The sequence below is a fragment of the Emys orbicularis genome, chromosome 17, assembly GCF_028017835.1.
Source record: "Emys orbicularis isolate rEmyOrb1 chromosome 17, rEmyOrb1.hap1, whole genome shotgun sequence".
Lineage (NCBI taxonomy): Eukaryota > Metazoa > Chordata > Testudines > Emydidae > Emys > Emys orbicularis.
In genome coordinates this window covers 23595734-23617277 of record NC_088699.1, presented here as the reverse complement: position 1 = coordinate 23617277, position 21544 = coordinate 23595734, and the positions used below count along the sequence as shown (strand labels likewise).

Below are 21544 nucleotides of genomic sequence, written 5' to 3'. Positions count from 1 at the left end.
CACAGGCCAGCTTCCGGCCAGGCCTGGGAGTGGAGCCTTGGGGGGAAGAGGAGGACCAAGGGGCAGGGCCCCATGGTGAGGGGAGCTGGGGAGACCAAATGTTCTTTGTACCCAGCACCCCAATAAACCTTAATCGGCCTCTGGGCAGCACCACAGGGTGGCGTTGGCAGAGCCACAGGAGCGGGCAGTGAGGTTGGTGGCTGCATTTGGGCCAGACTGGAGTGGAGCAGCCAGGAGCCAGGTAGAGCAGTGAGGGGGAGTCTGGGTTAGTCTAAGGCATGACACCCCCACTGGATGGATCAGCAGCAGTGCTTTGAGGACTGGCCCTGCCTCCATAGCCCTGATTGGCTGGGGATGGGCACACAAGAGAAGCTGGCCTCCCGCCCCGTCCCTCAGAGCCCTGGCTGGCTGGAGAGCTGGCAGGAAAGCCTGCCTCTTCTGCCTGCTGCCAGCCCTTCTCCCACCCTTCGAGAAGGGGCTGTCGGAGAGACATGTGCTGCCCCCGCAGGGACACAGCAGGGCCCAGGGGAGCCTGAGCTCAGGGTTGGGAGCTCGGCCCAGGGAGCTGCCCTGCGCACGTGCGAATAGGCCCTGGCCCAAGGAGAAGGAGCCTCTTGGTGCCCGATGCATCCAGCAGGCCTTGCCTCAGCCCAGGACTCCCGCTGGTTTCATACCCCACTCTGGGAACTCCAGTCTCAGGCACTAACAGAGTTTGCAGCCTGGGTTTCTCTCTCGCTAACCACCAACTGCCACTCTGAGGCCTCTCTCTGCCCCTCCGCTGCTGCGTCCCATCCTCAGTGGAAAACCCTGAACAGGGCAGTGCTGGCTTGGAGTCCGAACGTTTACCCTGCTACAGGCAACAAAGCTCCTGTTCTGTCTCCGGCCTCAGACGGTGTTGTTGGATGACAACCTCTCCCCCGAGAACTGCTGTGACTTTATAAACGAGCATCAGAAGAACAGTGGTTGGTGGGCAGGAAATGGTTCTGATGGTTCGCTATATCAATTCCATGGCTCCTGAAATAGAATGATAGAAATGTCGGGCTGGAAGGGACCTGGAGACGTCATCTAGTCCAGTCCCCAGCTCTGAGGCAGGCCCAAGTAAACCGAGAACGTCCAACCTGTCCTTAAACGCCTCCAGTGATGGGGACTCCACAGCTTCCCTTGGTGACCTGTTCTGACACTTCCCTGTCCTTAGAGTTACAAAGTTTCCCCAGTATCGAACCTAAACCTCCTCTGCTGCAGCTTCAGCCCATTATTTCTTGTCCTACCTTCAGTGGACATGGAGAGCACCTGATCCCCGTCCTCTTTATAACAGTCCTTAATGCGGGTGCAGACTATTGTCAGGTTCCCCCTCAGTCTACTTTTCTTGGGACTAAACACGTCCAGTTTTTTTAACTTTCCTCATAGGTCGGGTGTTGTTAACCTTTGATCAATTTTGTTGCTCTCCTCTGGACTCGCTCCAATTTCTCCACATCTTTCCTAAAGTGTGGTGTCCAGAACTGGACACAGGGCTCCAGCTGAGGCCTCCACAGTGCCGAGGAGAGCAGGACAATTAACTCCCATGGCTCAGATCTGATACTCCTGTTGATGATGGGCGATCACTCGTTACCAAGTATGATCATCTTCCATGGGCGTTATGGGTCCTCAGGTGGCTAATGAGGCCAATCCTTGAACCACAAGTTCTATTACAATGAGCGCAGATGTTTTCAGGCTCAGCAGAAGGCTGTTGATCATGACTGGAAGCCAATCTCTCCTTCCTCCTGCGCCTCTTGTCCTCTTCAGCTTGTTGGCGAGTAAGTTCAGAATGCAGGGGACCATCACGTAGGACTTCACTCCATTTTAAGTGATCCTGGGCAAGTGTCTCCCAAGTGTCCATGTCAATATTACACTTTTTTAGGTTGTCCTTCAGCAAGTCCTTATAATGCTTCTGTTGTCCACCCACGTTATGGTACCCTTCTTTCAGCTGAGAGAACAGGACCTGTTTTGGGAGGCGATGGTCTGGCATCCGGACAACGTGACCAGTCCAGCGGAATTGTTGACGGATGATCATTGCCGTGATACTGGTGGTCTTTGCCTCTTCCAGAGCACTAATATTGGTGCGCCTGTCTTCCCATTTGATCTTCAGAATCTTACGAAGGCAGCGTTGATGGTGCCTCTTAAGGACTTTCAAGTGGTGTCTATAGGTTGTCCAATTTCGGACGCACACAACGGTGTTGGGAGAATAACGGCTTGATACATTCTGTTAATACGCCCCAGAAGCCTTTTTGCAAGTGCCTGACATCGTTGGCTCATATTCACTTTGCGAACCAGTGTAACCCCAGATCCTTTCTGCAGCTCTGCTGCCCAGCCCATGTGGGACTCCTCTATCTACATCCCCCCAGTGTGACTGCGAGCCACTGACAGCGATTCTTGGCGTTCGGTCTGTAAAACCAGTGGGCCCCACCTTACAGTTATTTCATCTAGGCCCCACGTCCCTGGTTGCTTAAGAGAACGGCACGCGGGCTGTGCCCAGGCCTTGCTAACATCAATGTGCATCACGTCGGCTGGGCCCCTACGTGACTCGTGGGCTGGTACGTTCGGGGTAAGGGTTTGAGTGAGGTACCCGGCAAGCACGGCTCTTGCTTCTGGTGGGAAGGGTTTGAGTGGGGCACACGGCGAGTCGGGTGAAGGGTTTGGGGGACGTACCCAGGGAGCACGACTCTCGTTTCCGCCCGGGGAGGGTTTGGGTGACGTACCCAGGGAGCACGGCTCTCGTTTCCGGCCGGGGAGGGTTTGGGTGACGTACCCAGGGAGCACGGCTCTCGTTTCTGGCCGGGGAGGGTTTGGGTGACGTACCCAGGGAGCACGGCTCTCGTTTCCGGCGGGGGAGGGTTTGGGTGACGTACCCAGGGAGCACGGCTCTCGTTTCCGGCCGGGGAGGGTTTGGGTGACGTACCCAGGGAGCACGGCTCTCGTTTCCGGCCGGGGAGGGTTTGGGTGACGTACCCAGGGAGCACGGCTCTCGTTTCCGGCCGGGGAGGGTTTGGGTGACGTACCCAGGGAACACGGCTCTTGTTTCCGGCGGGGGGAGGGGTTGGGGGTTTTTGTCCCCTGCTCCGGCGTTGAAATGGCTGGAAAACCTCTGAGAGTGTGAGGCGGGGGCCGGGCTGCGGGGGGAGCGGGCGGGGCTGGACTCGGGGGGTCTCTGGGCCTGTGGCGCCCCCTGCTCCCAGCCCGGCGCCGGGCCCTCGGGCGAGCTGGGCCGTGGCTCGGACTCGGGCTCCGGTTGTGCTGCCGAGCCACGCGGCCCCAGGCGTCGCTGTCTGTGGCCCGTTTTCTCGTCACTGGAGTAGCTGAGGCCGGGGGCCAGGCGGGCTCGAGGGAGCTGCCCGCGCGCTGCCCGGACAGTTGTGTCTAGTGGAACCAGGGTCACAATTTCACCCCTGCTCCCCTCGGATAGTAACGGGGGGGGGGGGGACAGTTGGCTGAGTGCTTCCGAGCCAAACCCTGGGTTTGGTAACCTTCAGTGTGTCGTTTTTTAAATAGCTCTTAGACAATCCAGTGTGCGTTGCTAGTGTAATGTAACCGTTTGTAGGGCTGTTAGGTCCCAAGCCGTAAGGTGTCTCAGGGCTCCATAGCTTGGAATGGGAATGGTGTTTAGAAGAGGTATCAAACACTTTCTATTTCTTTATAAAATTAGAAATGTAGGACATTTCAGAAAAAAAATGTAAAGAGAGCATAAATATTCCACGGTTTAAACAACTAAAAGTCAAGAAATGCCCATGCAATCCTAACTCAGCCCCTTGTGTGTGCATTTCAATACAAGTTTTAATTACATGGTCTTATGTATCATATAGTACAATATAACAAAGGTTGTAGAAAAATACTATCAGTTATGGAGAGATGTGCATTAAGAAGCACTTGTTTTTTCCCCACTCCTCAGAGGTTGCGGGCCATCTGTCTCCTGGTAACTCCTAAGATACATTTTCCCAGAACAGGTATCTAAGCATTTAGACAGTAGTTATATTTTAGGCAGGATTTTCCACAACCTCATGGGTGAAGTGTGTGTATGAATCCTTGGCTGTAAGAAAGACAGGGTCACAATTTTTAATGTTACCAATTCAAATATTAAAGATACACAAATTCATTATGCGTGTTGTCATGTCCTTATTTCTCTCCCTAGACTGGCCTGTGGGGATGTTGAAGGAAAATTTGATATGTTGTTCAATAGAATGCAAGCTGTTCAGAAGAAAAGTGGAGAATTTGATGTAAGATTTATATTTCTGCTTCTGCACTGTGGTCTGTTAGATTAGAAGTATTTCACTGTATATTGCCTCCCATTGGCAAGTGAAAAAATTTCTGACCTACGATAATGTTAAATAAAGCCAAATGCTCATTGTGTTGACTCTTCTAAATGTTACGTGAAAAGAATATTTGCACATAATGTGAATTAGAAGCTTAGTATTTACACAGTGCTTTGCATCTTAAAAACGTTGAACAAATATTAATACTCACAACATCTCTTTAAAGTTGGTACCACAGATAAGTCGTCTTATCCTCATATTTACAGGTGGGAAACTGAAGCAAAGAGATGCAGTGACCTGCTCAAGGTCTCTCACTGAGGGTATGTCTACACTACGGAGACTATCCCAGCATAGCTGTGGCTCTGTTGCTATGCTGAGATAACCCCTGGCTATATTCCATTGTTGTAAGAAAACTACCTCCCCAAGCAACAGCTACACCGGGGATTCAGTTGGCATAGCTATGGCAGTCCGGGGGTGGGAGTGGATTTTTCACACCCCTGAGCGACATAGCTATGTCAACCTAAATTTTAAGTGTAGGCCAGGCCTCAATGAGTGGCAGAGCCAGAAATAGAACCCGGGAATTCTGGCTTTTAGCCCCATGCTCATTCCACATTAATCAAAATGTAGAACTTGGGTTATTTTACCAAAATTGACTTTTGATTTCTGACTGAAAATTGATACAAAGGTACTGGGGGAAACTATTTTTCTTAAAACCCAGACATTTCTGAGTTCTTAAAAAAAATCTCTGAATTGAAGAGGGTGAAAGCAAGCAGGTCTTTACTGGAGAACATTTTATAAGTTACAGTTGTTATTTAAAAAAGTGAGCTAAGTGACAAGTGTTGTTACCTGCAGCGTTGTTGTAGCCATGTTGGTCCCAGGATGTTAGAGAGAGAAGGTGGGTGTGGTAAAATATCTTTTATTGGACCAACTTCTGTTGGTGAGAGAAACAAGCTTTCAAGCTTACACAGACCCCTTCTTCGGGTCTGGGAGACTTAGGCCAGGTCTGCACTACATACTTACTTAGGTATAAGTACGTTGCTCAGGGGTGTAAAAAATCCACATCCCTGAGCAACTTAGTTATACCGACCTTAAACCCTGTGTAGATAGCGCTGTGTCGGTGAGAGAGCTTCCACCAACATAGCTGTCAGCTCTCGCAGAGGTGGAGTTCTTAAGCTGATGGGAGAGCTCTCTGCCATGGACTTAGAGCATCTTCACCAGAGCTTTGTAGTGTAGACCTGCCCTTATTCAGTGTGTCACATCTAAATACAAGGTGTGACAGATTGAATGATCCCTTCAAATATATGTTAACTACTTACGTTAAACAAAGTGAAGTGGTCAGTTAACTCCCCTCCAGTTATAGGGAGGAAAGGAAGGGATGGAGAAGCAGCTGAGGGGGAAGTTGTTAGCGCATTATAGATTGTTGTAATAAACCATAAATCTAGTGTCTCTTCAGTCCATGATTTTTAGTGTCTAGCAAAGTTATGAATTTAAGCTTTCAGGTTTGTCTTTTGAAAGTGTTGTGGAGGTTTCCTATGAGATTGAGGACTGATAGGTCAGATATGGAGTGATCGCTTTGTGAAAAGTGTTAACCCACAGGTGATATGGTGATTTTTTCCCCATCATTTTCCTGTGAGTTCATTCAAGAGCATAGTGATGATCTGGTTTCATCTACATAGTTGTTACTGGAGCATTTAATGCACTGGACGAGGTCTGCCACATGTTGTGATAGGCATGTGTGGGACCCATGGATCTTGAAAGGTGTGTTGGGGGTGGGTATTGATCATTGTAGCAGTGGAGATAAGTCTGCATGTTTTGCATCTTCTGTTCTGGCAGGGTCTGGTGCTGCTTGAGCTGATGTGTCCTGGTCTATGAGGAGCTTGCTTCTGATGATGAGCTTGGAGAGACTGGGGGGTTATTTGAAGGCCAGAAGTTGGGAAAGACTTCTTTCGCAATGGGGTCTCCATCGAATATGGGTTGTACTTGTTTGATGATACTCTGTATAGGTATCAGTGTGGGGTGATAGGTGACAACTAGGGGTGTTTGGTTGGTGAGGGTTTACTTCTGTACTGAAGCAGGTTCTCTTGGGATATTTGGATGACTTATTCCCTGATGTGATCTACTTCTCTGATGGAGTGTCCTTGTTTGGTGAAGGTGGTTTGAAGTGTATAATGGTGTTTATTCTGGACTTTCTCTTTGGAGAGTATTCTGTGATATCTGAGTGCCTGGTTGTAGATAACAGATGTCTTTGTGTGTTTGTGGTGGCTATGGGATCCGTGAAGGTAGATATGGTGATCCCTGGGTTTCTTGTATATAGTCTGTAGGTGTTCATTGTTGAAGCTGCTTGTGGTATCTAGGAAGTTCATGCTACTGTGGGAGTTCTCCAGCGAGAGTTTAATGGTGGTTGTTGAAGTTGTGATGGAAATCTGAGAAAGTTTAAGTTGCCTCTGCCAATGCAGCCTGATCCTTGGCTGCATTTTTGCCTCCCACAGCTTTTGCTAGTTTTGCTTTGGAGAGTGGAAAGTTGAAGCCAGAGGATTGAAGTCAGGTACTTAAGTTGTATGCTTTGCCTTCAGTTGTTCAGCAACTGAACTGCAGTCAAGAGACAAAAGCTGCATTTACCTATCTCTTGCTATTCTTTTCGCTCTTCTTTTGTGTGAATGTCTTGGGGAAACACAGGATGAGATTTTAACAGAACCTGAGAGCTCAGACTGATGCTGTTATAACGGAGTCTAGGGTGTTTTAAACCCTTGATTAGTGTTGTAACAGTAAACAGTTAAATGTGGTCTGGGGTTCAGGTAGAATAGGTTCTGGCCCTTTCTCCTGATTGAGAAAGGAAAAATCTCTTTGATTCTAACTTTCACTTAATTTCATGTAACAGGTCATGGTAAACTTCTGTAACCTTTCTCCCACTCTGTGCAACTTGTGATATTGGTCTCTGCACATCATGACTTAAAAGGATGCTTGCAATAATGGTAGGATGCTTTAACAACCATCATTAAAATACACCAGGAAAACTGGTGAAAAAATAATGGTAGGTCCTGAGGTCCCAGCAGGTGGTGGTAGCTGTGATGGTGAAGCTCCCTCTGTCCCTCCCCTGCAAGCTGTCCAGGCTGCAAGCTCAAGACAGTAATCGATATTCCCCCTCCAGAAAAGGAATGCCTTGCCCCCATCAAAATGAACCAAACAAATACACTTCTGGTGGATTGCAGTTATCAGCACTTCATGGTGTCCTAGCAACTCTTAATTTGTTGTTGTAACAACTCTATGCACTCTCCAGGAGTCTTTTGAGAATCCTTATCACAGTTCACTTTGCTTAAACACACTCAGTTTGTACCACTCTCTTTGATTCTAACTTTCACTTAATTTCATGTAACAGGTCATGGTAAACTTCTGTAACCTTTCTCCCACTCTGTGCAACTTGTGATATTGGTCTCTGCACATCATGACTTAAAAGGATGCTTGCAATAATGGTAGGATGCTATTGGAGAGATTGCTAGGAAGTGTTTTCTCCTGGAAAAGACTCTGTACATAGAGAAGGAATAAGGGAGTTTCTCACAATGAAGATTTACTTGATCTTGTAATTTCAGCTGTTTTTTTCCTGTTTTTTTTTTTTCCTTATGTGCTTAATAACTGCTAAGGAATTTCTCGTTTTACATGCATCAAATGAAACTAAATCTCAGGCAATAAGCCACTGACCCCAAATCACTGTTAATGCTGTGACAGTAAGAAAGTAATGAAAAGGACAGCCTAGGTATTTTAACATTGTAAACCTTTCCCCATTCTTACAATGGTTCTCCTGTGTTATTTCTTTTAAATGATTTTAGCTGCTTTTGTGCATTGGGAACTTCTTTGGCTCTACTCCAGAGGCGGAGTGGGAGGAATACCAGACATGTGCCAAGAAAGGTAAGGAAAGGGCCTGTATATTAGATGACTATAACCCAGTGGGATGTGGCTGCACGTGTGGCTTTGGATTTGATGAACAATATGTTCACCACACATCTCATTCCTGTGTTGCTTTATTAAGTTGTTCAGTGTACGATCCTGAACTGAATAGAGGGATGGCCAGAGAGGGCCAGGGCTGTGGTGGGTGTCAGAGCCATTCAGCTATGGGTTATGGAAGCTGAAGGCAGTGTGCTCAGCACTGCTTGCTGCTGCTGGTACAGGAAAGGATCAGGGTGTGCCTTTTGGTGCCTGCTGCAAATGTCCGCGTGTATGCAAAGGGCTTGGGGCTGTCTGTGGATTGCTATGAGTAATATTAACTAGCCCTGCTGCTTGGCACTCAGTGGAGTGTTAGGTCTGTATGCTGTGCAGCTTGCTGCTATCTGTGTAATTTCTCCAGTAGTGTACAATACTGGGTTGTCTCCTCTCTGCCACTGAGCTGGGGGCAGCTCAAGCTGTTAATTATCAACTCATGTAGTTGGCCACATCTATTCCCTGTTGCCCCATCTTTTCCCTCTGGCAGCTGCACCAGACAGCAACAGTGACCCGTCCTTTGAAAATTAATGAACAAGCAGTGAAAAGAATTAGCGTTGAAGCCCTTTCCTCTTGGCCTTCCAAACTTGAGATGTGTTCATTGGGGTATTTCACTTGCGCAGGTTTCCGTCATAGCCGGGAGTGCATAAGAAAGGGCCAAGAGTGCTTTGAACACTCTGTGCCCAGAACAGAGGCACATGAGGATTCTGTTTCCTTGCAGCTGTTCTACCAACATATTTCTAAGTATGAAATGCCGTTTGACGTACTGAGCCCATCTGCTTCTCTTTGAGCCTCTCATTTCTCCAGCATAGACCCCTTCTCCACCCGTGTAGGAGAAACTACCCATTTCCTTATCCCCCACTCCCTCTCCCTGCTCCCTCTCAGGTCCCATCACCACATTGATGAGAGAAGCTTATCGGTGAAAATCTGTAAAGCTGCCACCTTCCCTTGTTTTTTCTTGGAGTATCTCTACACTTCAAGCTGGGGGGGCAGTTCCCAGCTTGTAGACGTATCTGCATTAGCTCTGATCAAGCAAGCTCACTAAAAATATAGCTGACGTGATGTGACTGGCAGGAGGGGCTGTGTGCCTGTCTGAGATGTTGGGCACCAGGGTGGATTGATTTAAAATCGCCAATTTTTAGTCAGCAAGCAGGAAATCTTGATTTAAATCATGGATTTTAAGGGTGTTTTACATTTGTACTTTTTAGTTATTTTCCTAAAGAAAAATGGATTCCCCGTAGTTGGTAACTATTAAAACAGGTTGACTTGCAACGAAGTGTAGCCTGTTGTGATGGGTCCCCCCAGGCTGCCACTGGGATACCACTGAGCCTGCCTGTCCCACCAGCCTGGGCTCCCCTTACTCTGTGCTGCTGTGACAAGCTCTCAAGCCCCCTTCCCGCACACACCCAGGTAGAGACACATCCAGGTGCAGCTATGTTCACACAGACGTTGAGATCAGCTCTGCATGGGAGAGCTCAGCTAAGGAATTGCACAGCACACCAGTGCACAACCCCTCTGGAGTGTAAACCCCAAACTGTATTGTCTTGCACTGTATAGAGAGCTATATAGCATAAGCTCATAAAATTCACCCTCTCCCTCAATGTGGAGAGAGAGATGCAAAGCTTTCTGTCCCAAATATGGGTTCCACACTGGTTTAAGAGACAAAACAAATTTGCTAACTACAAAAGATAGATTTTAAGTGATATCAAACAGATCAAAGCAGATTACCTTAGTAAATTAACAAAAACCGCAAATTTAGCTTAACACACTAGATAGGTAGGATATAAATTAACAGATTCTCACCCTGAGTGATGAACAGGCTGGCAGATGCTTAAGGCACAAGTTGCTTTGGCTTTCCCAGGTTTTCATACACAGGCTATAAATCCTTCTAGCCTGGGACCATCACTTCCCACAGTTCAGTCTTTGTTCCTCAGGTGTTTCCAGGTGTGGTGTTGTAGGGAGAGAGAGGACCCCCCCCATAACGTCATTTCCCCCCTTTTATATCTTCTCCCCACTTCCTGGAAAGCTCTTTTGCTGTGACCTGGGTCAAACAGTTCCCATTGAGTAGGGCTATCTCGGAGAGGTTTCTATTGTACACAGTTCCTGGGGTAATCCTTGTGCTTGTGTGCATTTCCTCAATAAGCCGTTAACATTGTTTGGTCTTTTTACTGTCATACCTGAAAGACTGCCTGTGGGTGTTTTCAACCTCATGACATGTTACTGAAACACATACATAGCCAAACTTCATAACTTCACATATGAGAATAGCACACACAATCCAATGATGTCTAGCAGAACGAGACTTTTAGAATGACACCTCACAAGGCATATTTTGTATAAGGCATATCCTAATTACATGACAATGGTGCATACTGGGGTATCAGGGTGTCACACCTATACACTACATTTGATTCTTCTTGCTTCACATTTATTTAAGCAATTGTATAGCCTAACTTACATGTATTCAAGTTTTTACTTTTTTTTATGGTTAGAAAATGGTAGGTATTTTTTACTTGTGATTTGCCAAGCTGTTTGGATTGAAATTCAGATTATATTAGAAATTCACAAAAATTGCATTTTATTTTTTTATTAAATAAAACTACCTTAAACTTGCTGAATATGTACAAAAAATTGTCAGAACATGTTTTGCCGTCAAAACTGATTATACAAAGGAAGTACACCTCTACCCCGATATAATGCTGTCCTCGGGATCCAAAAAAATCTTACCGCGTTATAGGTGAAACCACGTTATATTGAACTTGCTTTGATCCGCCGGAGTGCACAGCCCCGCCCCCCCGGCACTGCTTTCCCGCGTTATATCCGAATTCGTGTTCTATCGGGTCTCGTTATATCTGGGTAGAGGTGTATTATAAGTATTTATTGAAGGGAACTGATTATTTCTGGTCAGTTTGTCCTTCAAGATTTTGGAACTGGTAGTTCTCATCCTCTCCCACCTAGCTAGTTTTCATTAATAGATTGGAAGAGGAAAACAAGCTTTCCTTCTTTTTCAACTCCCAGTAGGTTTCTTTGAACTTGTCATTGAATTGAGCTCTTTGAATGAACTGAAATGAAGCAAATAGCCTCTCAGCACCTGCAGAAGAGGCTCCTGTTGTGAGAAGCTGATTTAGCGTCTCAGCAAACTCTAGTTCCAGGTGCTTAGCCAGCGACTCCCACCAGTTCAGTGGGTTGACATTCTTTAAAACGTGGGAGAAACGATGTACTGCTTATTTTTGGTATTTAATTACAATTATTTTAATAGGCGGTCCATTTCAGATTGAATTTTAAATAGGTTTATTTTTAAAAAAATCTGTTTTTTAATTTAAATCGAAATCTGATTTTAAATAAAATCCAGGTGTTTTTTTTTTAAAGCGGCTATCCACCCTGTTAGGCATGTACAGTAAAAGCTTTTTTTATCCAGCATGTTGGGGGAATGGGGGGTGCCAGTCAGTGAAAAATGCCAGTTAACTAAGGCGGAGGGAGTTTTGGTGTGGGAGGATGTGCAGGGCTGGAGGTTGGGGTGTGAGCTCTGGGAGGGCGTTTGGGTGTGGGGCTGGGGCGCAGGAGGGATGGGAGGCATGGGCTCTGGGAGGGAGTTTGGGTGCGGGAGGGGGCTCAGAGCAGGGGTTGGGGAGGGGTTTTGGGGTGCTGGATCCGGGAGGTGGGGAGTGGCGACCTGTCCCGGCTACTCCTTGGTGGAGGCACGGCAGACGGCTCTGCGCACTGCCCCTGCCCCGAGTGCTGGCTCTGCTGCTCCCATTGGCCGGGACAGCTGAGTTTTGCTTTCCAGCTAAACTTTGTTCTGTTGTTACCTCATTTCCTTGATCCAGCCCCACTCTGTTCTGCTTCATCTATCTGTCCTGTTTAGTATGTAAGTTGTAGTGTCTGGAGTAGGAACTCTCGTCTTTGTTACTTGCCTGTACAGGTCCTATCACAAAGGGGTTTGTTCTTGGTTGGATTTCCTGGGTGCTTATAAAAGATCATTTTTTCTAAGCTGGGAAAGATGGTGATTGACCTGTTTCACATCAAACCTTGCTAGAGAGGTTAGCAGCAGTATTGGAAGAGATTGAGTTTTCACCATTCACAGGTTATGGAGGAGTTAAACTCAGTCTTCAGAGGGCAGGGAGATCTCAGATCTGGACTGACTTACCCCCAGTCACTCTTAGACCTGGTTGACACACACAGTCTGTGTGGCTATAAGTAAAGGTGTCATTTTATTTTCATTAGGTGAAGTGATGCAACTTTGTTCACTTTGGACACTTAGGCCTGGTCTACACTAGGAGTTTATATCGAATTTAGCACCGTTACATCGAATTAACCCTGCACCCGTCCACACCACGAAGCTATTTAGTTCGACATAGAGCTCTTTTAAATTCGACTTCTGTACTCCTCGAAAATGAGAGGAGTAGCGCTAAATTCGAAATGGCAATATCGAATTAGGCTAGGTGTGGATGGAAATCGACGGTAATAGCTCCGGGAGCTATCCCACAGTGCACCACTCTGTTGACGCTCTGGACAGCACTTCGAGCTCGGATGCTCTGACCAGCCACACAGGAAAAGCCCCGGGAAAATTTGAATTCCTTTTCCTGTCTGGGCAGTTTGAATCTCATTTTCTGTTTGGACAGCGTGGAGAGCTCAGCAGCACTGGCAACGATGCAGAGCTCTCCAGCAGAGATGGCCGTGCAATCTAATAGAAAGAGGGCCCCAGCATGGACTGATCGGGAAGTCTTGGATCTCATCGCTGTGTGGGGCGATGAGTCCGTGCTTTCAGAGCTGCGCTCCAAAAGAAGGAATGCAAAGATCTACGAGAAGATCTCTAAAGCCATGGCAGAGAGAGGATACAGCCGGGATGCAACGCAGTGCCGCGTGAAAATCAAGGAGCTGAGACAAGGCTACCAAAAAACCAAAGAGGGAAACCGACGCTCTGGATCCCAGCCCCACACATCACGTTTCTACGAGGCACTGCATTCCATCCTAGGTGCGGCCGCCACCACTACCCCACCAGTGACCGTGGACTCCGAGGATGGGATATTGTCCACGGCCGGTTCCTCGTCGGAAATGTTAGCTGACGGGGAAGATGAGGAAGGAGATGAGGAGGACGAGGCATTCGACAGCGCTTGCACCGCTGATTTCCCCGACAGCCAGGAGCTCTTCATCACCCTTACCGAGATCCCCTACCAACCGTCCACAGCCTTTACCCCGGACACCGAATCAGGGGAAGGATCAAGCAGTGAGTGCTTTAAACATCTAAACATTTAATTTTAACAGAACTGGAATATTTATATTGTTAAGAATGGGCTTTTCATTCACTCATTTAAACATAGAAACTTTTATTTATAACAAAACAGGAATATTAACTATATTAGCAATTTGGTGTTCATGATTTATTTGGCTTAGTCAACTATTTAGTCCTAACTATGTATAGAAAATCAAATAATGTCCGGATATTCATGATTAGGCCACCACAGGACGCTCCACTCTGTAGTCCCTTATGCTGCACTTAAAGGAAAAGACGGTCAATGTGCCCGGGAATGGACAGAGAGTCCTCCTGGGATAGCTCGGCATAGCTCTCCTGGAGGTACCGCTCAAGCATGCGCATCAGGTTCCGCGGCAGGGCGATCTTGTTCGGTCCACCATGGTAACAGACGTTCCCACGCCATGAGTCCATTAGGTAGTCCGGGCTCATGGCACGGCACAGCATGGCGGCATACGGCCCTGGCCTCTGCATGGTCTCCCGAAGCATCCTTCCCCTCTCGGTCTCCGAGATCCTCATGAGAGTAATATCACACATGACGCCCTGCTTTAAATTAGGGAGGGGAATGTTAGTATTGGGACTGCTTTGCAGCCACGCGGTGGAGGCGGCAGAGGGGCAGCATACAGGGAGCTTTCCCGGGGACAGCCGCGAGGTGGTGGGACAGGGGCAGAGCTCATGCTTCCCTGATTGCTGCCAGCAGAGAGTGGCCTTGCATTCAGTGCGAAAGGAGCCCAGTGCTACTATTACATTTTTAAGCTGCCACAAGTCTACGGCTTACCATGCTTTCCTGCAACAGAAGTAGAGGTGTCCTGCAATGCTTCTCTGATCGCAACTGCAAGACCCCAGGCACTGAAGGCGAGGGCCGAAAATTCGACCTTGTCCTGAGTGCACATGTGAAAGGTCCAGTGCATGGTGTTGTTCACAGAGAAAGACTATGTTCTTTGTTAGCAACTTCATTTATCTGTCTCAGGAATTCACTCCCTTTCTCCCATTCCCACAGACACATCTGCGACTGTCTCCCAACCCAGCCTGGCATCACACTCCCAGAGGCTAGCGCAGATTAGGAGAAGGAAGAGGAGGACGCGTGAAGACATGTTTTATGAACTTATGGACTGCTCACGAGAGCAGGCAGCCCAGACGACACAGTGGAGGGAGAACTTGTCACAAATGCACAGAGCAGTCATGGAACGGGAGGAGAGGTGGCGCCAGGAGGACCAGCAGGCTACTCAAACCCTGCTTGGACTAATGAGGGAGCAAACGGACACGCTCCGGCGCCTAGTGGATGTTCTGCAAGACCGGAGGCAGGAGGACAGAGCCCTGCTGCTGTCTATCTCTAACCGCCCTCCCCCGCCACCAAGTCCCACACCCCCCTCACCAAAAGTACAAAGAAGGAGGGGCGGCAAGGGCCGTTAAAACTTTCAGTCGGCCCCTGCACACTGCTGCAGCACTGGAAGGCTCTCGTTCCACAAAGTTTGAAAAGTCCTTTCCTACCCATCTCACACTAGCCCACGTCCAAGTTTCCTCCCCCCCCCCCCCTTTTCATGTGCGGTTCATAATAAAACATCTGTTTCTGTTAAGTACTGTTTCCGAGAGTGTCTTTTAGAGGGGATTCTGTCTGAAGGGGGGGAAGGGGTTTGTTACTTGGACAGGACAGTCACCTGTAGCAGGCTACAGAGGCGGGGGCAGGTCCAGCATCAGGACACATACACAGTGCAGTCACCAGTTACCCTGGTCAGTCTGGGAGGCGGTTTTCATCTTCTGGGGTGCGAGGGGGTTGATCTGTGACTTTGTGGCGGGGGAGGGCAGTTAGAGATCTTCTGCCGCGGTCCTTATCCTGGATCACAGAGCCACGCAGCAGGGGGTCTGTTACCCTCCGCCCCCTGCCAGAAAGTCACTTGGCCGACACATACACGCAGTCCCGCCCAGGACTGCTGGCAGGCTGCGTTGAAACAACCAATCCAGCACTGCGGAGCCTGTCATTCCCGGAGTTTAGAAGCATCATTTGCATCAGAACACTAAACCCGCCCCCCGCCACAGTCTGCGTCCCCGGTTTAAAACATTCCCGCGAAAACAGTAAGAAAGAGAACCTTGTTCATTAACAAAACGGACCAGATTTTATTTGTTGGGAAGGTGGGGAAGGGGGTATGTAACTTGGAAGGATAGTCAACAGTAACTGGGTAAAGAAACGGGGGCAGGTTCAGCATCTGTGTCCACAAAGTAAACAGTCACTGGAGACCCTGCTCAGTCAGGAACCTGGCTTTCAAAGCCTCCCTGATGCACAGCGCGTCCCGCTGGGATCTTCTAATCGCCCGGCTGTCTGGCTGGGCGTAATCAGAAGCCAGGCTATTTGCCTCAACCTCCCACCCCGCCATAAAGGTCTCCCCCTTGCTCTCACACAAATTGTGGAGCACACAGCAAGCAGCTATCACAATGGGTATATTGGTCTCGCTGAGATCACAGCGAGTGAGTAGGCTTCTCCATCTCCCCTTGAGACGGCCAAAAGCACACTCCACCACCATTCTGCACTTGCTGAGCCGGTAGTTGAATAGTTCTTTCCCTGAGTCCAGTGCGCCAGTGTAGGGCTTCATGAGCCAGGGCATTAGCGGGTATGCAGGGTCCCCGAGGATGACTGTAGGCATCTCCACATCCCCAACAGTTACTTTGTGGTCCGGGAAGTAAAGACCTTCCTGCAGCCGTCTAAACACGTGATGAGCTCCACGTTTCCAAGGGTCACTACCTTAGATAGCAGTAGCTTGACGATTGCCTTGGCTACTTGCATGACAGCAACCCCCACGGTAGACTTGCCCACACCAAAGTGGTTAGCGACGGACCGGTAGCTGTCTGGCGTTGCGAGCTTCCAGAGGGCTATGGCAACTCGCTTCTGGACAGTCAGGGCTGCCCGCATCCGGCTGTCCTTTCGCTTCAGGGCAGGGGACAGCAACTCACACAGTTCGAGGAAAGTCCCCTTCCGCATGCGAAAGTTGCGCAGCCACTGGGATTCATCCCAGACCTGCAGCACTATGCGGTCCCACCATTCCGTGCTTGTTTCACGGGCCCAGAATCGCCGTTCAACAGTATCCACAAGACCCAGTGACAGCGAGATGTCCTGGGCGCTGGGTCTCATGTTCTCTGAGAGGTCGGAGCTAGTGTCCGACTTCATGCCGTCACGGTGGTGCCGTAGCCTCCTCTCATGATTTATCTGCAGCTGCCTCTGGTACAGGTGGATGAGAAGCTGCGAGGCGTTGAGAACTGCCACAACTGCAGCGATGGTCGCAGCGGGATCCATGCTCGCACTGCTGTGGCGTCTGCGCTGTCAGTAATCAGAAAAGCGCGCGTACTGATTTCCCGCCGACGCTTTCAGGGAGGGAGGGCGGGAGTGACGGACGGATGACGACAGGCGCCCAAAAGCACCCTCGACACATTTTTTTACCCAGAAGGCATTTGGGGCTCGACCCAGAATTCCAATGGGCAGCGGGGACTGCGGGAACTGTGGGATAGCTGCCCACAGTGCACCGCTTCCAATGTCGACGCTTGCTCCGTTAGTGTGGACTCACCAAGTCTCACAAAGTCGAATTACTGTCCTTAGTGTGGACACACACGTTCGACTTTGTAATATCGATTCCACATAGTCGAATTAACTAAAATCGAAGTACTCTCGTAGTGTAGACAAGGCCTTAGAGTGGTTTAAACCTGGTTTATCTCTTTAGCTTATGGCAGTACATTTTTATAGGTGAAAGCTAAACTGATGAGTCCACACACAAGTTGCACTGTTTTAACTAAACAAATTTAAGTGAAACTGGTGCAAGTTGTGTATAGGCAATCTTTTAGTTCTTCAGGGCTAAAGCTTAATGAGCTCCTAGGTGTCATGCAAATCTTGATTATCTACACTGGCTTTTCTTGAGGGGGGAGATTACAGTTGATGGAGGCAGGGATGGGAGAATCATTTAATCTTGTTGGCATTATCAATGAAGATGTTCTTAAGGGATACAACAGAGGGTCCTGTGGCACCTTTAAGACTAACAGAAGTATTGGGAGCATAAGCTTTCGTGGGTAAGAACCTCACTTCTTCTTCTTATCCACGAAAGCTTATGCTCCCAATACTTCTGTTAGTCTTAAAGGTGCCACAGGACCCTCTGTTGCTTTTTACAGATTCAGACTAACACGGCTACCCCTCTGATACTTAAGGGATACAGTCAACTTGAAATCTACCAAATTAAAAAAAACAAACATTACTTAATATACTATATTAGTATGTGCTTTAATGTTCAATTTAGGTGTGTGTTGTTTTTTTTAACTGGTGGTTAATAAATTTCAGTGAAATGGGCAGGATCTAACAAACTCAATTTCTGGGTCCGTAACTATAGTACATTTCCTCTGTAGTGAATCTTTACTTCATAATAGTAAATATAGAATCAAATAAATGTCTCAGTTCTGAAACAAGTGAACTAATTATGTGTGTTTCTTCTCTAGCTACTATTCCAACGTATGTCTTGGGTGCCAATAACCCGGAAACTGTACATTATTTTCCAGATGTCAATGGCTGTGAACTAGCTGAGAACATTACGTACTTAGGTAATGGTATAGATTTTATTTCTGTGTTGGGAATCCGATGTGCGCTTTATGGGAGTATTAAAATGTTGCTGTTGGGGTGCCTTAATTTAGGTTGTGATGGCCCTTTCATTCCAAACTTCACTTGTTCATTTCTTCACTTGTTGATACCTTCCTTCAGAAATCATGTCAACTAATCTCTCGTACTGAGTCTCAGGCCCAAGATGAATTGTTTTTGAAACCGTAATAAAATCCATGCTGCTTTTTTTCCCGATAAGCAACATAAAAAGACATCATTTGTACTTTTACAACATTTTCAACTTCTTATGAGCTCAACAGAGCTATTTGGGTTGTCAAACTGAGCTTGTTGGACAAGTTTCAATGAAGTCGTCAAGCTGCCAATTTTGGGGGAAAAATTGTTGGGAAACAAGTTAATGGCAAAAGAACAAAATCCATTGCATATATGCAGTATGAATTTTCCTTCCTAATTCAGCTATGCATTTATTGTATGTCCACACAACAGAACTGTGCATGAGCTAGTCTACCTCAGCTCGTGCGAGCTACAACGGCCGTGGATTCATGCTAGCTGAAGACAATGCAGCACAGACTTCAGAGAGGGCTAGCAGTCAGGCTACATACCTAGGGCCAAACTGGGCTTGTACTACCTGTACTGGAGCTTGCCCTGCACTGTTTTCACTGCTATTGTTACCCATGCTAGCTGGATTCAAGCTAGCTCACGTAGGCTAGTCCATACACAGAAGATAAGAATGGCCATACTGGGTAATACTGTGGCCAATGCCAGATGCTTTAGAGGGAATGAACAGAACAGGACAATTATTGAGTGATCCATCCACTGTTGTCCAGTTCAAGCATCTAGCAGTCAGCGGCTTAGTGATACCCAGAGCATGGGGTTGCGTCCCTGACCGTCTTGGCTAATAGCCATTGGTGGACATATCTTCCGTGAACTTACCTAATTCTTTTTTGAACCCAGTTATACTTGTGGCCTTCACAACATCCTCTGACCCCTGGTTCTTGTGTTACGTGAAGGGGTAAATAACATTTCCTTTTTCACTTTCTCCACACCACTCATGATTTTATAGATCTCTATAATATCACCCCTTAGTCGTCTCTTTTCCAAGCTGAACAATCCCAGTTTTTTAATCTCTGTTTATATGGAAGCCGTTCCACACCCTTAATCATTTTTGTTCCCCTTCTATGTACTGTTTCCAATTCTAATATATATTTTTTGAGAGGGGACAATCAAAACTGTATGCAGTATTCAGGGGATGGGCATTCCATGGCTTTATATAGTGGTATTATGACATTTTCTGTCTTATTATTTATCCATTTCCTAATGGTTCCTAACATTCTGTTAGCTTGTTCCAGATCATTTATGAATATGTTGAACAGCACTGGTCTTAGTACAGACCCTTGGGAATCCCTCTATTTATCTCTTACCACTGTGAAAACTGACTGTTTATTGTTACCCTTTTGTTTCCTGTCTTTTAACCGGTTACTAATCCATAAGAGCACCTTCCCTCTTATCTGAAGACTGCTTACTTTGCTTAAGAGCCTTTGGTGAGGGATCTTGTCAAATTCTTTTTCTAAGTATACTATATTCACTGGATTACCCTTCTCCACATGTTTAACCCCCTCAAATGATTCTAATAGATTGGTGAGGCATGATTTTCCTTTACAAAAACTGTGTTGACTCTTCCCCAACAAATCGTGTTCATCTGTGTGACTGATATTTCTGTTCTTTTAGTATAGTTTCAGCCAATTTGCCCAGTACTGAAGTTAGACTTACCGGCTTACATAACTGCGAGGATCCACCTCTGGAGCATTTTTTAAAAAATTGGCATTACATTAGCTACTCTCCAGTCATCTTGTACAGAGGATGATTTAAGCAATAGTTTTCATACCAAAGCTAATACTGTAGTTCTACAATTTCATATTTGAGTTTCTTCAGAACTCTTGGGTGAATACCTTCTGGTCCTAGTGACTTATTACTGCTGAATTTATCATTTGTTCAAAAACCTCTTGGACCAGATTCCATGTGCTTCTTAGGACTGTATCAAGAATTGCCTCTCCCCTTGTGGGTTCCAGAACTAGCTGCACCAAGAAGCAGTCATTGATGATGTCTAGAAATTTTATCTCTGTGTCCCATCCTAAGCTGACATGTACCCATGTAGTATGGGTTTTGTTGAAATCCCCCATTATTATTGTGTTTTCTATTTTTGTAGCCTCTTTAATCCCCCTGAGCATTTTAAATGGAAAGGGGTTTCCAGTCATTGAGCCAAATCCTGGAGTCCTGACTGCAATTAATGCATTACCAGAGCCAGTCAGTTTCCTCATAAGCAAGGACTGCAAAACTTGGCCTCCTGTTAACATGACACATTTTAGTAGTTTCTTACAATACTTAATTTCATTTGTGTTTTACTACAGGTCGTAAGGGTATTTTCAGCGGCACCTCAGGATTGCAGATTGCCTACCTGAGTGGTACAGAATCCCTGAGTGAGCCAGCTCCTGCCTACAGTTTCAGCTCCAAGGATGTGTCAGAACTGAAAATATCTTTATTATCTACTCCAAAATTCAAAGGTGTCGATATCTTGCTGACATCCCCCTGGCCCAGAGGTGTAGGGAATTTTGGAAATAAACCTGTAAGTATTCAAATTCAGTTGAAATGGGTTAAATGTGCAGTTAACTAATACTCTGACTTCCACTCACTGTAGCTATTTGTAGATTTAAAAAAAAAAAAAGCTTTAAAAATGGTTTGTCAGACTGGTTTCTGTTCTGCGGATGAGTATCTTGGCTCTTGAAATGGGTAAGTAGGGCCCATGGTGTCTTCTTGAGTTCAGACAATGAGCTGTCATCTTTCCTGTGGACTAATTGTTTTCCACACTAGGATTGTTTGTGGTACAAATTTGAGCCGTTTTTCATTCCAATTAATCTTTTTTGAATCTTTTACTAGCTGACTTGCGGATCTTGTAACTTCTTTAGTTTCATGTGTGTGAAGTATGCTGGATAATCTGATTTCACCCACAGGCCTCTTGCAGACTCCTTGTAACAGCAGCTTACCTCTCCCTAGTGATGAGGCACATCTGCTACCTCAGTTTCTCCACTATCGGGGGGGGGAAGGGATAGCTCAGTGGTTTGAGCATTGGCCTGCTAAACCCAGGGTTGTGAGTTCAATCCTTGAGGGGGCAATTTAGGGAACTGCGGTAAAAAAAAACTGTCTGGGGATTTGTCCTGCTTTGAGCAGGGGGGCTGGACTAGATGATCTCCCAAGGTCTCTTCCAACCCTGATATTCTATGATTCTATGATCAGTGGTCTTCTATGGGCTTGTACATTGCTGTGGTGCTCTTGACCCTCTGGTTAAAAGTTAGTCTCTCTTCTGGGGACAGCCAAAAGTCCAACTAAAGAAATAAGTCCTTCCAGCCCTCTCTGGGCTCTGACTAGCTCTTTGACTCCTTCTTAGGGCACTTTTGA

The 21544-nt window shown here is 47.0% G+C and overlaps 1 protein-coding gene across 1 annotated transcript; it reads left to right on the top strand.

The window, feature by feature from the left end:
• The first annotated feature begins 3053 nt into the window (after window positions 1–3053).
• On the top strand, window positions 3054–21544 carry LOC135891050 (CWF19-like protein 1). Its single transcript, XM_065418538.1, has 6 exons — window positions 3054–3129; window positions 4163–4247; window positions 8108–8186; window positions 17977–18078; window positions 20500–20553; window positions 21534–21544. Exons 1-6 carry the CDS (start codon window positions 3107–3109, stop codon window positions 21542–21544), a joined length of 354 nt encoding a protein of 117 aa, XP_065274610.1. The 5' UTR covers window positions 3054–3106.

Excerpts from the sequence above, each read along its gene's own strand:
- LOC135891050 (XM_065418538.1), top strand. The coding sequence starts at position 3,107 with ATGGCTGGAAAACCTCTGAGAGT. Across the intron at positions 3,130-4,162 it reads GCTGGAAAACCTCTGAGAGT|ACTGGCCTGTGGGGATGTTG; the intron begins GTGAGGCGGGGG and ends TTCTCTCCCTAG. Across the intron at positions 8,187-17,976 it reads CCAGACATGTGCCAAGAAAG|CTACTATTCCAACGTATGTC; the intron begins GTAAGGAAAGGG and ends TTTCTTCTCTAG.